Raw genomic sequence first — 11,466 nt, 5'->3', positions numbered from 1 at the left:
TTGGAAGGGACTTCAAGGATCATGAAGTTCCAACCCCCCTGCCTGGCAGGGTCACCAGGTTACTAGATCAGATTGCCCAGGGCCCCATCCAACCTGGCCTTGAACACCTTGAAAGATGGGGCATCCACAACCTCCCTGGGCAGCCTGTTCCAGTACCTCACCACTCTCCTAGTAAAGAACTTCCCCCTAACATCCAACCTAAATCTACCCTCTTTCAACTTAAATCCATTTCCCCTTGTCCTGGCATTATCAGTCCTTTAGAAGAGTTTACTCCCCTCTTGGATATAGGTTCCCTTCAGGTACTGGAAGGCTGCAATGAGGTCACCCTGCAGCCTTCTTTTCTCCAGGCTGAACAAGCCTAGCTCCCTCAGTCTGTCTTCATAGGGGAAGTGCTCCAGCCCCCTGATCATCTTTGTCGCTATCCTCTGGACCCTTTTCAACAGCTCCACGTCTTTCTTTTGCTGAGGGCTCCATACCTGGACACAGTACTCCAGATGGGGCCTCACAAGAGCCGAGAGGGACAATCACCTCCCTGTCCCTGCTGGCCACCCCTCTCCTGATGGTGCCCAGGATCCCATTTGCTTTCCGGGCTGCCAGAGCGCACTGCTGGCTCATGTTGAGTCTCTCGTCCATCATGACCCCCAGGTCCTTCTCTACCGAGCTGCTCTCAAGGACCACTCCTCCCAGCCTGTACAGGTGCCTGGGGTTCTTCCGGCCCAAGTGCAAAACCTTGCACTTTGCCATGTTGAACCTCATTAAGTTCACCCAGGCCCATCTTTCAAGTCTGTTGAGGTCCCTCTGAATGGCATACCTTCCTCCCTCCAAATCAACCGCACCACTCAGCTTGGTGTCATCAGCAAACTTGCTGAGGGTGCACTCCATTCCCTCATCGATGTCATTAATAAAGATATTAAAGAGCACCGGTCCCAAGACAGACCCTTGGGGGACACCACTTGTTACTGGCCTCCACCTGGACATAGAGCCATTGACCACCACCCTCTGTCTGAGGCCTTTCAACCAATTGCTTATCCATCGAGTTGTCCGCCCATCAAAACCACATCCCTCCAATTTGGAGATGAGGATGTGCTGGGGCACCACGTAAAAGGCCTTGCTCAAGCCCAGGTAAGTGACATCAGTCGCCTTCCCTTTGTCAATGGGCGCCGTTACTCCATCATAGAAGGCCACAAGATTGGTTAAGCATGACCTTCCCCTGGTGAAGCCGTGCTGGCTGTCTTGGATCACACGCTCATTCTTCATGTGATCCAGAATGTTGTCGAGGAGGATCTGTTCCATGATCTTCCTGGGCACGGAGGTGAAACTCACCGGCCTGTAGTTCCCCAGGTCCTCCCTGCTCCCCTTCTTGTATATGGGAGTGACGTGACCCTTCCTCCAGTCATCTGGGACCTCACCTGACAGCCACAACTTCTCAAATATGATAGAGAGCGGCTCGGCAACCACCTCAGCCAGCTCCTTCAGGACCCTAGGATGCACACCATCCGGCCCCATAGACTTGTACCCATTCAGTCTCAAACTTTTACACTACCATGCAAAAAGTTTCCCTCCTGTTTATAATCCCCTCTTAAATACTGGAAGCCTGCAATGAAGTCTCCCCAGAGTACTTTCTTCTCCAAGTGAAGAAGCCTAGCTCTCTCAGCTGGCTTTATAGGACAGGGGCTCCAGCCCTCTGAACATCTTCACTGCCTTCCTCTGGACCCTCTCCAAAAGCTCCACATCTTTCCTGTGCTGGGGGCCTCAGACCTGAGTGCAGTATTCTGCATGGGGCCTCATAAGAGCAGAGCAGAGTGGGATGATCCCCTCCCTCACTCTGCTGCCACCTCTGTTGATACAGCCAAGGATAATGTTGGCCTTCCAGGCTGCAGAAGCACACTACAAGATCACGTTAAGACTTTCCTCTACCAGAACCCCAAGTCCTAATCAGCAAGACTACTTTCAAGTTCTTCTCCCAGACTGTATATGTATCTGAAGTACCTCATGAAACTGAAAAGGCAGTCCAGGATGAAGATTTAGCACACAATGCACTTAGCCTGCAATAGGATGTCACTGAGCAAGCAGAATTTGTGCTGATTCAGAAGAAGACTGGATTCTTTACTGCTAACAGGTCCGTGGTGTTTTTAACAAACAGAAACAAAGACTGGAGCAGCAGAGCACACAAATTTCTAACCAGTCTTTTAGTAGACTGTACACAGACTCACCTTGCTCCAAGAAGCATAGACCCACAGGAACCCTGTCTCTTATTTCTTCAGTTCTTCCCATCTCTCAGTTTTCCATAACATCAGAATGTAATGGCTCAAACTACATGAAGATCCTGACACGAGTCTTACATTTAGCCACTCTTGCTGATAAAGAGCTTCTCTGACACCTTCAGCAGCTGTCACAGATTTACACAGGTTGCTTTTCGCGCTAAAACCTTTATTCTCTGTGTATGCCTTTTTAGTGTGTGTTAGCTGTGAATTCCTGTGTCTACAGCCAGAAAGCAGCAGAAAGGACATCCCCTGATCCCACATAGGCATCCTCTCTATGAAATCCTTTAGTAGATCATAAGCCTGTTTCTAGGAAATAAACTGTTAAGTAAGGAAACTACTGCTTCCTTTGAAAACAGAACATTGTGTTCAGACTTAGGAGTGCATAACTCCAAAATGAGAGAAATCCAACTCCCAGTCACTGTCTTGTAGTAGGATTTACTGTCTTAACCCTAACATGAGTTCTCCTTAGCCCAAATGATATTTCTTTGGTGCTTGCTTGATCATAAGTGGTATATCCATTTATACCTGCTGAGTCTCTAAGTGGTTAGCCACGCCTCAAGCATAGCTAATAGGAATGAAGACAGAAAACGCATAGCTTACCTGAGGCCACAGTTGTCCCAACTGATAGAAGTCATGGAATCTTAGCTGATGCAACAGTGTTCTTTCTCCTTCCTCTGCATCTCTCCTCTCCTCTTATCTCACTCACAAGAACTAGAATTTGAATAAGGCTGAGAAATCTCCCAAATGGAAAACCAAAAAGGCTGAGACAGCAAAATCAGCCTAGATTATAGCATCTGTCTTAGAGCACCATGGATGCATCTAACACATTTAGAAATAGTAGATCTTTGATCAAAAAAACTCAAAACAGATCCAATCCTTTAGAAATTTCTCTTTGCTTTGTGGAACAGCTGAAGCATACTCTATAGATTAGGGCAGCCTTAAAGACTTCTGAGTCTCCTTCAGGACAGTCACTAGTTGCCTTCTTTATTTTCCCCACAGATGACAATTATTACTTAAATAGGTTTTTAATGACCACTTACTCTCAGCCCCAAGATGTCAATTCTCCAAGCCTTCAGATTCTTAGCCTGGAGCTGAAATAGTTTTATGATTTCATAGTATCATAGTATCACAGTCTCGTGTAGGTTGGAAGGGACCTTAGAGATCATCGAGTCCAACCCCCGGGATTCGAGCCTCCTGTGTAGCAGAGTGACACTTCTACCACTTGCGCCACAGGGGATTCAAACCCGGGCCCCGGTGTTGCAAAGCGGCATTCCTACCACTTGCGCCACCGGGGCACACGGTATTTCTGTGTTACTAAAATGCAGAATGCCATTTATCCAAAGTTTCTGATTTCAGTACTTTGTAAATTGGCCAGATGTTCATTCTCCAAATGGAATTGTCATTTATTACATTGTTCTGTAATCTAATTGTATAATCTCCACGTATATATAGCATTTCAGCTTACACAAAGTGAGACTGTTTCCTCAGGAACAACACAACACCTACATTACCAAGATAATGTGCAAGGCACTGAAACCTAACTCCATGAAGGTTTTTTGAGCTGGTCTTCAGATATACATTCATTCTCCATGAAAACCAGTGCCAAGTTCTCAGCAAGAGTAGATCCAACAGAACTACAACAATCTCTATGTATTAGTACACTGACTTTGCCTTAACATTGCAGCTGTAAATACTGGTTTCATGACAAATAAGAGCAGATACTAACTGACATGACAGGAGGTACATTAGGACCTATGTGGAGTTATAGTGCATAGAAATGACCCCATTCTGACGTTCACACTATGCTTCCTGTGCAGAAATGAGCCTGCTGTACATGCTTAGAGAGCACCCTCTCCTGGGGGCAGCAGTGAAAGTAGAAAACCTCTCCTATGGAACATCTACTGAAAGATGGGTGTACAACAGAGGGGCTGGCTAAACACAGAGAGAAGTGCTGCAGACAACAAACAAACACTGAAGCACCTCTTAAATGTGCAGCCAGTAGCAGGTAACCGCTCCAGAAGGTTTGACATGGATTTTTAAAATGGGATTATGGCCTATGATTAACACTACAGACCATTTCCTAAGCTGGGGAAAGCAGCACACCTCTGCATCTATTGTTATTACCTTAACACTCACAGAGTGAAAAGTTTTTTCAAGCATAGGCCAGATCTTAAACTGCCGGTAAACTCTCCAGTTGAAATGCTTTCTTATGCCAGCACTATGAAGCACCAGTTATCAGTCTGTTCATCTCCACCCCAGGGCTCCTCTGTTATTCAGCTTCAGTCAGCAACAGGATGTCGCTGTGGCTCCTGTGTTTCCCAAAATGCCAGCCCTCCTTCTCAGTCAGTCCTACAGGCATTTACAGGGCAGTGGGAACGTAGGGCCCTGCAACGTGTACGCATGTGTGCAAAGTCCCAGCGCGACCCACACAGCTCCCCGCCGCGCCCCCCGCCCGGAAGCGACACCCGTAGGAGCGGAAGCTCGGCGCGGGGGATGGGCCGCAGCCGCGCCATGGCGGGCAGCTCCGGGATCGCGTGTCGCCGCGGCCGACGGTCTTTTTCCCCACCCCGTAAGCGGCTGAAGCCGCTGCGAACTGTGGTGGCGTGGAGGGGAAGGGCGGAATGGGATCAGGTGATGGTGGGGCTGTACTGCGGAGACAGCCGGCTGCAGCAGGAGGCGCTGGATCGGGTGTCGGCCTGGAAGAGCCGGTACGGGCCGCGTTCCGGCGGGGATGGAGGGGGGGGGTGTGTGTTTCTGTGAGCCTGAAGTCCGCCCTGCCGGCTCCACACCTGGCTGGTCCCGGCATCGTGCGCTGTGTCTGTGAAGGAGGCTGCGGTTGCGTGCGCATCATGGGGGCTTCGTCCTGCAGGGTGCCTTCTTCATGCCGGAGCTTCCAGACACGTATAGATAGTGCTGTAATAGTCGGGTCCAGGGCTGCCAGGGAAGGCAGAAGCCGTGCGTCCCCTCCACTTCATAGACTGGTTTCTGTTCAGATTGTGCTGCTCTTGAGTGCAACCCGGTGTACCCCACATTACCTTCTTCTATTTGTGTTCCCCCCACTGCATCCATAAAGGAGTCCAGTTCAGTTATTGCAGTTTCATACTTTTAGAATATGTACCCAGCACATCAGTAAGAATTTATTTAATGTTTGTTTAGAAGTAGCTACATAAACACCATTAAAAATAAAAACATTCTGGAAGGAGTCTTACTGTCTTTCTGTACACAGACCTTCAAGGCTTCCTACTACTATAAAACATGATATGTATCACCAAGAAAGAAATCCTTTTCTTGAGGGCAGGGGTATAGCCTTGTGAGACAGCTCATGCTTTTTTTTCTTCTCTAGGTATGGCCCTAAAATGCCTCTTGCAGTGGATTGCACTGCTGAACTGATTCGTTGCAAGGTCTTGGATTCATCTGGTAGATTGAAATCACATGAGCTTATCCTCTCATACGGTCTGGCTCTTGTAAGGTAGGACTCTGAAGGCCTCTGTCCTGAAAGAAAAAGACTGGGACAGACTGCATTATTCAGCTGTCTAGTTTGACTTCAGATCTTTAGGTCTTCAGCTTTATACAGTTTGTGGGGTATTTGTATGATGGATTTGAAGTCTCTCTACTGCTCTTCATAAACTTATTGCCTTTTCTGTAACCTATGTGCAGATTTGTCAACTTAATCACAGAAAGAAAACAGAAAATGGTCAGCATTCCTCTGAGAAAACTAGCCAAAGAGGTAAATATCTAATGGAAGTTACTCAGTAACTTATGCATAGAGATAACACATATGTGCTTTGTATTAACAATAGCAGATCACTCTTTCTTAGAGATACAGATACCAGTTCAGTGCAATGACAAAGTAGGAATCCAGTGAGAAAGTGCAGCAATAATAATGGGGTAGCGTAGTCCTAGACTACAGCAAGACTCCAGCAGCTGTAGACATAGCAACATAGGGGAGGAGAAGAAAAAAATAAAACAGAAAAACTACTAAGTTAAAAGGTCTCAGGCACGCAAGGATTCCCACAAAGATGCTCGCAACTCCACTGCCAGCCGGTAAATAAGGGCTGGGAAGGAGTGGGTCCTTGCTCCACTCCTTGTTGTTCAGGTACATTGCGTACCCTTGGCTGGCCCTGCTTTCCCACCAGGTGATCCATCACTGCTTTCAGCTGTGACTCAGCATTTCTGCTACAGAAGTCTTGAAGAGGGTTGGTGAACTTTGAAGTTACATTGAAAGTCTTGATTTAGAGGTAAACAATGCTACTCTACAGGTATGCCATTTACTTTATTCTTGCAGTACAGAAAAAGAGCTAAGTCTATGGTTTATAAATTCATTTGTTGAGAACCAAGATTGTATGGAAAGTGCTCAGTCATATTTCCAGGTGTTGTATTTTCATCTTGCTATTCTCAGTTGTTTCAGGTGAGTTTGTCCAGATTTGTATGAGGGAGGAAAACCTCAATATATAATTGTAGTAGTAGTTTGAGTCCTTTAATGCGTACTGCACTAAGCATTGTTTTTGTGTTTAAACAGCATGTTTTCAATGTGAAGAACAAATGGTTTTTGAGACTTAGTTCTACATATAACCTTGTTAAGTACCTCTATGTAGGAATGAATAATTGTGGGTTCTCTTAAGGAAGATGTTTCTACTCACCTTTTACCAGCAATCAGGCTTACTGATAGATATCTTTAATAGTCAGTTATCCATAGGAAAAATTTAAACAATATGGTTGTATTTTATATGTAAATTATCATCCAGCATGTTTCATCAGTTTAAGTATTAATTGACTTCTTGGTACATGTAGAGGAAATGTTCAGTCACAGCCTGAAACAGCAATGGAGTACCTGATGGGAGGGTGGGAACAACCCAGGGAAGCTAAGGTGCATGCAGTACAGCTGAGTGACTGGAAGGGGTGGAGCCAGGATCCACCCCTTCCCAGATCTCCTTTAAGGATTAGCCTTGGAGTTGAGGGTATTTCTTGCTGTAGTTCTCTGCCTGTCTGAGTCCTTTTGAAGTTAGGTAGCTCTTTTCCTTCATTTCTGTGGCTACTGTCTGTGGGTTCATTCTCATTTGCTGTAGCCAAAGACTTTTCCACCCTGGTATTATTATCCCATTATAGTATTGCAGTACATCCATCATACAGCTCTATGTGTTACCTTTGTCTGAAGAGACAGCTGTTTTTACAGGAAAAGTGGGAGAACTTAAGCTGTAAAATCAAAAATAGTTTCTAGGTTGAAGGAGGGAGGAGAATCAGAGGATGGGTCTCTTCCCACTGTTGAAGGGGGAAGCTTGGAAGCGCGGTGCTGAAGTGGCTCGGAAGAGCTGTTCCCACCCAGGAAAATGATATCTGTGCATGCCTGAGTGGGACTGCGTGTGGATTTGGTGTGATTCCTTGGAGTTGTGTGGTGATGTCTGTGGTTGCTTTTGCAGGTAGATATCCCTATCTGGGTCGTGGATCTCCGTCATGAGCTGACTCATGGGAAGCTGCCTCGCTTGGCTCTATGCCGCAAGGGTAAGTGCTGCTTATGCGTGTTATGGGTAGGCCTGGCCAGTGGTATTCCCTTGGGAATGTCACGTGGTGCCCTCACCAGCAGGCAGGTGGGGAGCCCTGAGGGGGCAGCCACCTCTACTGGGGCTCTGACTAGTAGGCTCAACCTGGAAAGGAGAATTGGGATGTGAAACACCTGGGAGAATATACTTTGTGAGGGTAGCCAAAATATGCACGGTGGAGAACATGCAGAAGAGGAGGAGAACTAAGGCTAGGAAGAGGATGTTGCTCTCCACTCTCCATTGCCTTCTGCTGCTGGCAGAGCTGAGGCAGAGACCCAGTTAGTCACTGATAGGCTTTCAGAAAGGGCCGGAAGTCCTCTGACTCATATGGAAAGGAATGACATACTGTTTGATGGAAACAGGTAGCAGGCTGTGCCACTGGAGATGTTCCCCTACTCCATTGGCTTCGGGAAGAGGTGCATCATAGGGCAGGTAGTCAGAGACACTTGAAAAAAATACTGGAAGTGATTGTTAGGTGCTACTGTTTCTAACAGCACATAAAGTCAATGTCAGGGAAGGAGGTGTATGCTTTTCCTAAGGGTTTAGATGTCTGTGAGACTTCTAAATGGGAGGGAAATGCAGAAGATACTGCAATCTTGAATAAATTACCAGCTCATAGTGCTTGAAGGGATTCCTGGGAATTTGTGGTTAAACACTGAGAAGCCAGGTTAGTCATGTTCAGCATGGTCTTTAAATTGAATTGGCAGGTGAAATAGTGACTGGAATAAGAGGTTTTTACCTTTTTTCTATCTAATGCATGTTTACCGTAATATCTATACAAAAAATGGTAATGTTGCTATAGGCACTATGTTGATCATTGAGATACTGAAGAACTGACTCATCTTCTCACCAGAATGTTGCTGTGTGGACTTGGTTTCCACTTAAATTTGGCCTAGCTTGATTGAAGTACAGTGTTGTAGGTGGGTAGGTGTTAACAGGATTTACAGGGCTTGAATCACAGAATCGTAGGGGTTGGAAGGGACCTCCAGAGATCGAGTCCAACCTCCCTGCCAAAGCAGGTTCCCTACACCACGTCGCACAGCTCGGCATCCGGGTGGGTCTTGAATATCTCCAGGGAAGGAGACTCCACAACACCCCTGGGCAGCTTGTTCCAGTGCTCCATCACCCTCACTGTAAAGAAGTTCTTGTACACATTCATGCAGAACTTCCTGTGCTCCAGTTTCTGTCCATTTCCCCTTGTCCTTTCTCGCACTGCTGAAAAGAGTCTGGCCTGGCCACTTTGCCCCCCACATCTTAGATATTTTTAGACCTGGATCAGACCCCCCTCTTGGTCTTCTTTTCTCAAGGCTAAACAAACCCAGTTCACTTAGTCTTTCCTCTTAGGGGAGATGCTCCAGGCCCTTCACCATCTTTGTGGCCCTCTGTTGAACTCTTTCCAAGAAATGCCTGTCTTTTTTGTACTGGGGAGCCCAGAACTGGACACAATATTCCAGATGAGTCCTCACCAGGGCAGAGTAGAGGGTGAGAATCACCTCCCTCAACCGTACTTTTTAGTGCACCCCAGAGTGTCATTGTTCTTTTTGGCCACGAGGGCACACTGCTGGCTCATGGTCAATCTGTCGTCCTCCAGGACACCCAGGTCCCTCTCTGCAGAGCTCCTCTCCAGCAGTCATCCCCCAACCTGTACTGGTACATGCTATTATTCCTCTCTAGGTGCAAGACTCTACACTTGTTTTTGTTAAACCTCATCCAGGTTCTTACTGCCCAGCTCTCCAGCCTGTCCAGGTCTCGCTGAATGGCAGCACAGCCTTCAGGCATGTCAGCCAATCCTCCCAACTTCGTATCATTGGCAAACTTTCTGAGGGTGGCCACTATCCCCTCGTCAAGGTCATTGATGAAGATGTTGAACAAGACCAGACCCAGCACCGACCCCTGGGGAACACTGCTACTTAACAGGTCTCCAACTGGACTCTGCACCACCAACGACAACCCTCTGTGCTCTGCCAGTCAGCCAGTTCTCAACCCACCTCAGTGTCCACTCATCTATCCCACACTTCCTCAGCTTTGTTATAAGGGTGTTGTGGGAGACAGTATCAAATGCCTTGCTGAAATCAAGGTAGACTTGATTTCAGGTAGACTTGATTTCAAGGTAAACCTGACATCCACCACTCTCCCCCCATCCACCCAGCCAGTGACAGCATCATAGAAGGCTACCACATTGGTTGAGCATGACCTCCCCTTGGTGAACCCATGCTGACTACTCCTGGTAACCTCCTTTTTCTCCAACTGTCTGGAGATGGTGTCCAGCACAAGCTGTTCCATCACCTTTCCAGGGACAGAGGTGAGGCTGACTGGCCTGTAATTACCTGGATCTTCCTTCTTGCCATTTTGAAGATCAGAGTGACATTGGCTGTCCTCCAGTCTTCAGGCACCTCCCCCATTCTCCAAGACCTCTCAAAGATGATAGAGAGCAGTTCAGCAATCGCCTCTACCAGCTCCCTCAGCACCCGTGGATGCACCCCATAGGGTCCCATGGGTTTGTGAACATTGGTGTTGCGTAGGCACTCACGGACCACCTCTTCCTCGACTAAAGGGAAGTCCTCCATTTCCTGGAACCTCTCACTAACCTCCAGGGTCTGGGATCCCTGCAGGAGAGCTTTTTTCACTGAAGACAGATACAAAGAAGGCATTCAGTATCTTTGCCTTCTCAGCATCCCCTATTACCAGAACATCCTCCTCATTTAGTAGGGGACCCACATTCTCCTTTGTCTTCCTTTTATTGTTTACATACAAACCTTTTTTTATTATCCTTTATCACTTTTGCCAGATTCAATTCCAGGTGCACTTTAGCCTTCCTCGTCACATCCCTTCAGGCCGTGACAACATTCCTATAGTCTTACCAAGTGGTCAGACCCTTTTTTCCACGTTTCATGGACCTTCTTCCCTTTGAGTTTGTGCATGAGCTCCTTGCTTATCCATGCAGCTCTCCTGCCACCCTTTCCCGGTTTCTTGCTTGCAGGGACACACTGATCCTGAACTTGGAAGAAGAGCTGTTTAAATGCTGACCAGCTCTCAGGGCCCCCCTTACCGTCTAACACCCCAGCCCATGGGATAGCTCCAAGTAGGTCCCAGAAGAGACCAATGTGGGCTCTCCTAAAGTCCAGGGTAGCAATCCTGCTTTCTGCTTTGCTTCTTCCACTCAGGATCTTGAACTCTACCATCTTGTGATCACTACAACCCAAGCTGCCCACAACCTTTACTTCCTTAACAAGTCCTTCCTTGTTAGTGAGAATAAGGTCCAGTAATACTCCTTCCTTCATCGGTTCCTCCGCTACCGGCATCTGAAAGCTGTCTTCAACACATTGCAAGAACTGTGTGGACTGCGCATACCTGGCCACACTGCTCGTCCTGTAAATATCTGTATAGTTGAAGTTACCAATAAGCACCAGCACCTGGGATTGTGACACTACTTCCAATTGCTTATGGAAGGCCTTATCAACTTCCTCCTCCTGATCAGGAGGCCTGTAGTACACACTCACAACAGTGTCACCCTTACCAGCCTGCCCCTTGATTCACCCACAAGCTCCACTGCTACATCACTCTCCCCCAGGTGGAGTTCAATACATTCTATCTGTTCTCTCACATAAAGAGCAACTCCACCTCCCCTCCTTGCTAACCAGTCTTGCCTAAAAAGCACATAGCCC

General features: G+C 47.3%; 1 protein-coding gene across 2 annotated transcripts in view; it reads left to right on the top strand.

Annotated features, from left to right (window-relative positions):
- Positions 1–4,737: 4,737 nt before the first annotated feature.
- The window catches only part of LAS1L (LAS1 like ribosome biogenesis factor), a 29,681-nt gene continuing 22,952 nt past the window's right edge, over positions 4,738–11,466 (top strand). The window contains exons 1-4 of one of the 2 annotated variants that reach the window (XM_015860087.3): positions 4,738–4,972; positions 5,608–5,733; positions 5,922–5,991; positions 7,682–7,763. In XM_015860087.3, coding sequence (XP_015715573.1) covers positions 4,758–4,972; positions 5,608–5,733; positions 5,922–5,991; positions 7,682–7,763 — 493 coding nt within the window. In that variant the 5' untranslated portion in view covers positions 4,738–4,757. The remainder of the gene's footprint in view (positions 4,973–5,607; positions 5,734–5,921; positions 5,992–7,681; positions 7,764–11,466) is intronic. The other variant, XM_015860089.3, reaches the window with a different exon arrangement.

This window comes from Coturnix japonica, chromosome 4, assembly GCF_054131305.1.
Source record: "Coturnix japonica strain WE chromosome 4, WE-NBRP24, whole genome shotgun sequence".
NCBI lineage: Eukaryota > Metazoa > Chordata > Aves > Galliformes > Phasianidae > Coturnix > Coturnix japonica.
Note: the sequence above shows the minus strand (reverse complement) of the source record. Positions and strands in the feature narration are given on the sequence as shown.